Here is a 6,094-nt window from a genome sequence, read left to right on the forward strand (position 1 = left end):
ATTCCTAGCAGCAGCTTTTATGTAGCACTTTCTATGTGCCAGGAATTATCCAACAACTTCAGGTCCCATTGCTACAGAGTAGAGGATCTAGAATTTGTACTTGGGCGCTGTGGTTCCAGATTCGGTGTTCTGATAACTTTTGTCTTAGCTATGAAGAGGTCTACTATAGCATTGTTTGTAACAGGAAAAGTTTAGAAACAAACTAAATGTCCATCAGTGGGGTAGAAGTTAAATAAACACTAGGATATCCATTGATAGGACAAAAAGCAGGCATTAAAATCAAGTTTTAGAAATAACATGTTTGCATGGACAAACAAGATAATTGGCTTCGTGTGAGGGAGAAAGGCACAGAACAGTACACATAGTGATTTTGGTCTACTAAATGTTTTCTTTTTATAGTAAAATTTTTTCCTTGGTGTTTTGCTGTATCTTCCAAATTTTCTAAATGAACTTAAATTCCTTTTGTAATCAGAAAAAAAAGTTACTAACAAATTTCTCTCTAGGTCAGCACAGCCCAAGCAATATATAATCCAAGTCATAAAATTTAAAATGTTCTCGTAACCATAACCACATTAACAAAAGTAAAGAGGTGGAATTTTAAAAATATTTTTAACCTATAGTTCTAAATTATTTCAACAGATAACCAACATAAAAACATTATNCTTAAATTCCTTTTGTAATCAGAAAAAAAAGTTACTAACAAATTTCTCTCTAGGTCAGCACAGCCCAAGCAATATATAATCCAAGTCATAAAATTTAAAATGTTCTCATAACCATAACCACATTAACAAAAGTAAAGAGGTGGAATTTTAAAAATATTTTTAACCTATAGTTCTAAATTATTTCAACAGATAATCAAGATAAAAACATTATTTTTTTTGTATTAAGTTTACAAAATCACTTTTAGCACATCTTAATTCTGTCTAGTCACATTCCACATCTGCTCAACAGCCAGATGACTAATGACTACTGTAATGGACAGCACAGCTATAGATAATTGGCAGAAGCTATACTTTCAAATCACACGCGCCCAAACCAGGACTCTGCAACCCTCCACTAAACAACCTCAATCTCCATGTAACCAACTACACCTGCGTCAACTGCTTCTTTTTTTTTTTTAAAGATTTTATTTATTTATTTGACAGAGATAGAGACAGCCAGCGAGAGAGGGAACACAAGCAGGGGGAGTGGGAGAGGAAGACGCAGGCTCATAGCAGAGGAGCCTGATGTGGGGCTCGATCCCATAACGCCGGGATCACGCCCTGAGCCGAAGGCAGACGCTTAACCGCTTAACCGCTGTGCCACCCAGGCGCCCCATCAACTGCTTCTTTAAATGCAAAAAGATGTGCTTGGGAGATACATGGATCTGCATTTGAATCCTCTAACACTTATTAGCTGTGTGCTCTTCAGCAAGTTAATTAACTTCCCTGTGTGTCATTTGACCTGTTTTGTAAACAAGGATAACAACACCTACTCAGAGTTGTTGAGATTAAAATAATGTATTAAAACATGTAATATGGAAAGCACTTGATAACAGATTTTTATTATCTACTCCTTGCCCTTTGCAACCCTCTTTATTCAGATTAAGTAAAGGTTAGACTTAGCAGAAGGGAAAATTCTTAAAATGGAGATGGTAGAAAATCTCATTTTAAATGGTCCTAAAACTAGAAAAAGGAATACTCATTCACTGTAGGGAATGCAGACTAGTGCAGTCAGTCAATCTGGAAAATAGTGTGGAGTTTCCTCAAAAAGTTAAAAATAGAACTACCCTACCATCCAGTAATTGTGCTACAGGGTATTTACCCAAATAATACAGAAACACTACTTCAAAGGTACACATGTCCCCCTGTTTGTAGCAGCATGATTCACAATAGCCAAGATATGGAAGCAGCCAAGTGTCCATTGATTGATGATTGGATAAAGAAGATGTGAGATCTATCTATCTATATATACACATACACACAGAATATTATTCAGCCATAAAAAAAAATAAAATGACATGGATGGAGCTAGAGTGTAATGGCAAGCAAAATGTCAGTCGGAGACAAATAACCTAGGATTCCACTCATATGTGGAATTTAAGAAACAAATGAACAAAGGAAAAAAAGACAAAATAAAGAAACAGACTCTTAATTATGGAAAACAAACTGATAGTTACCAGAGGGGAAGGGGAGTGCAGGATGGGTGAAATGGGTTGATGGGGATTAAGGAGGGCTTAATGAGCACTGGGTGATGTATGGAAGTGATGATCACTATTGTACACATGAAACTAATATAACACTGTATGTTAACTGGAATTAAAAACTTAAAAAGCCAAAAAAAAAAAAAAACCACACAAAAAAGTCCTACAACTAATTTTGGGGGCTATGGAGAGGATTGTTGGGGAAATCCACAATAAATACATTTGTCCTTGGGGGTGGCTACCTAATGACAGGCAATGAATGGCACACAACTTTGCCTCACACGGTTTTCACTCAGCAAACATTCAATTAACAAACAGATATAAATTACTGAATGTGTGCCAGCATTAATACTAGACAGACGGGATTAGGAGTGGGGTAAAAAATGCGGGGGGTATATTCGCCTAACTAAATGGAGGAATGAATAAACCAATGAATATTGTACCTTTTCTAATTTTTCTCAACTCAGTTGTCAGTTTTTTGAGTTGCTGCTCTTGTTCCACCTAAGATTTTACCAGGTCAGTAGGTAATGGGGTTTCTTCCAAAAGGTTCAAATGAAATATGGTCAGTCTACTATGGCTGAATCTGGGTGAAGGGTATATGTGGGTTCAACTTTTGTGTAGGTTTCAAGCATTTCAAAATAAAAAACTGAGAAGAACATCACCAGTTACAACGGAAGGTAATCATCACGACACGTTCAATGCTTTTAAAGCATCATTGTTTATTATAGATCATCAGAACCATAAGGTGAAGGATTAAGACAATCCCCATAACCAAGAGGATAAAGTACTATACGGCAACCAACTTACATCTGCAGACTTTGTCAATTCATAGAAATATGTAATGAAATGTGAACTGAGGAAAAAAGCAGACTAGGATCCATGATTACAACAACAAAAATCCACGTGATGTGCACTTACAAAACCTAAAAATGTATTTGACTGGGCAGGAATAGTACTTTCTCTTCTAGGTGGATTGCCCAGGTTCATAATAAAAATAAATAAATAACATCTATGGTAAAGGCTGTTTGCTAAGCAAACATATCCTACACCAGAGGGCAGGATAGCCAGGGAAAACCGCCTGTCTAGTGAAAAGAGCACCAACAAAGGAGCAGTGGTTTTCAGTGGTCATGATAACATGCAGTGATACGGGGTACAGTTTAACCCACCACTTGGAACCTTTTTCCTAATCGGAGTAATTATTCAGAACAATATACTCAACACAAACATTTGACGACTAGTGCCAGATTTTATCTTTACATGATAACTTCTCAATCTTTTAACCACAAGAGTGCATACAAAGGGGGGGGGGAAGCCCACTGCCTTTCACTGTTACTGTGGTCTGATATCACGCAACATGGATCAAAGTAGCTGGTTCACATTAAGAGACTGCCCAATTTTCTTCCACAAGCACTTTGTGGTTGAAAACATAAAAACTTGCCAAATCATTTAGTACTTAAAATTAACAACACTGTCATCATCTTGTGGTTTAAATGATGACTGAACAATAACTCAAGATACTTGCTTTATTAATATAATTAGTATTCTTAGAACTTTTAAAATTGCTCTTCTCTAACCCTAGGGGGAAATGATTTCAAAAGGCTGAATACATATGCTGATTCAAGATACGATTTCTCACACATCCAATCTCTGTAATTTGGATTATAGAGCAATATAGAGTAATTCTGGCACCAACTCTTCGGCAATGTTGTTTGAAAACAAAGATACCATTACACACATGACCCAGCATTTTTTAGTTTGCATTGCGTGTAAGTAAATTTGTATAATAGGTCTTCTTTAATATAAAGTCCCAGATTTTTTTTTAAATGATTGAGAATATGGTTATTAAGAGACACTCCTTGGTTCAAAAGCTCAGAGGTAAAAATCTAGGTGGAGTTTGAACACACCTTATAAAGAGAAGAGATCCAAATCGCATTAACTTGACAAAAACTTTTGATTTAAGCATTAAGTTCTCAGGTAATCTCTTTGGGGGTACAAATACAAAAATATCAAGAAATAACAATGTTTGATAAAGTATCTGCTTTGTCCCCAAAGTATCTACGCCTTTAAATAGAAGGATCTAAATGCCAATTCTGGTTATAAAGTCTAAGATCTGGTGATCTTGAGCAAAATACTTAATATCTCTCTGATTCAAATTCCCTGTCTATAAAATTGAGACAATATACAGTTATTTATATTTAATATATAATTTCTAAATTAAAACAATTAAATGATAAATGGGAAAATGCTAGTCCCAATCATTGCTAAGATATTACCCAGCAACTGTCTTATTCAAATAGATAATTTTAAAAGAGCCTTTAATCAGTATGAGAAACACTTTTTTGCATAACTTCAAGCCCTAGGGCTAATTACACATGACACAAATTTTGCCAACTACACTGTTTAATATTAAAAGAAACTTATAGTTTTGCATCACTTTATGTCATAGGGTTAATTACACACAACAGAAATTTCACCAACAGAACTGAACTATTTTAGCTTAAAGGAGACTTTGAGGGAAAAAAAAGAAACTAACAGTCCAAATCACATTTAAAGAAGCCAAAAAAAGGAAAGCTGCGATGGATAAACAGAGACTTTCTTGACGTAAGTTTATCTACCAAGACAAACTAAAATACACACCTCAAGCAACCAGTGCCTGTAAGATGGAAAAAGAACGCCATTAACGCACAGGACTCAATGACACTAAATGACAGCAGCGACGTTTACTAAAGTCAGGTCTCCCTACTACTTCTCTGACAAAATAAAACAACACGACACACAAAAGCGGAAAACCGCCAGCACGCAAGGCACTGGCTTACCCGCTTGCAGCTCCAAGGAAAGGGGACAGGAAGCTAAGGTATATTCAATGAATGAAAGCGAGGACTGGGGGTTTGGGAGAGTGCACGAGACGGACCCTACCTTTCACAGATTTCCCAATACTGTGTAAGCGAGTGATGGAACTGTAGTTTTGGGCCACATTCTTCAAAAACGCTTCCATGTCTTCCTGGTGGTGGTAGCCGAAATCCAGCGCAGCTACCAAAGGCAGCAGCAGCCCTAGCCAGAGGCGGACGAAGTCCATGTTCTAGAGATGAATACAAATAACAAAGCTGAGGACAGAAAAGGAAAGGGTTGTGGACGTCACTAGCTCGGCTCAGCGCTGTACTGTCAAGTCTCCTGACACTACCGCTCCCTGCTTCCAAGAAGGTAAAAGTNCCATGTCTTCCTGGTGGTGGTAGCCGAAATCCAGCGCAGCTACCAAAGGCAGCAGCAGCCCTAGCCAGAGGCAGACGAAGTCCATGTTCTAGAGATGAATACAAATAACAAAGCTGAGAACAGATAAGGAAAGGGTTGTGGACGTCACTAGCTCGGCTCAGCGCTGTACTGTCAAGTCTCTTGACACTACCGCTCCCTGCTTCCAAGAAGGTAAAAGTTGGAAGCAACACCTTCGGGAGTTGCTGTGAGCGGAGCACGAGTAGCCTCGAGTGCCCTCCATCCCGCCGCCCGCCCCTTCCTCCCTCTCGTCCCGGAGTCGCCGCCGGCCGGCAGCTGCAACAGCTGTGAGGAGCTCCGCGCGCGCCCTCAGCCTCACCCCTGCCCCGACGCGCACCTCCAGCCGCCGCCTGCCGCCCGCCGGGACCCGGCATTATAGCCGGGCGAGGGGACGGGCGCCCCCGGGCACCGCCCCCGGCGCCTGACTGACGTGCCGCCGGCCCACTCAGGCGCCGCGCGGCTCCCTGCTGGGCGGGGCTGGGCGGGGCCGAGCGGCGCGGCCAAGGCGGCTCAGCGCCCTTCGCACCTGGGCGAACAGGAACGCGCGCGGCGCGGGGTTACGGGGGATGCGGCGGCCCGTACGGGTGAGCTGCCGGGCGGCGGGAAACCGAGTCGCCTGTTGCGGTCCCGCACTTTGCCGGCGCC

General features: G+C 40.5%; 1 protein-coding gene across 1 annotated transcript in view; it reads right to left on the bottom strand.

The window, feature by feature from the left end:
• CPM (carboxypeptidase M) overlaps positions 1-5,814 on the bottom strand; it is a 68,579-nt gene extending 62,765 nt beyond the window's left edge. Inside the window, exons 1-2 of the mRNA XM_034644250.1 lie at positions 5,769-5,814; positions 5,099-5,261 (exon numbers count right to left, since the gene is read on the bottom strand). Of these exons, the coding sequence (XP_034500141.1) occupies positions 5,099-5,258 (160 nt within the window). The 5' untranslated portion in view covers positions 5,259-5,261; positions 5,769-5,814. The remainder of the gene's footprint in view (positions 1-5,098; positions 5,262-5,768) is intronic.
• Positions 5,815-6,094: the final 280 nt, after the last annotated feature.

The sequence above is a fragment of the Ailuropoda melanoleuca genome, chromosome 15 (genome assembly GCF_002007445.2).
Source record: "Ailuropoda melanoleuca isolate Jingjing chromosome 15, ASM200744v2, whole genome shotgun sequence".
Taxonomy (NCBI): domain Eukaryota; kingdom Metazoa; phylum Chordata; class Mammalia; order Carnivora; family Ursidae; genus Ailuropoda; species Ailuropoda melanoleuca.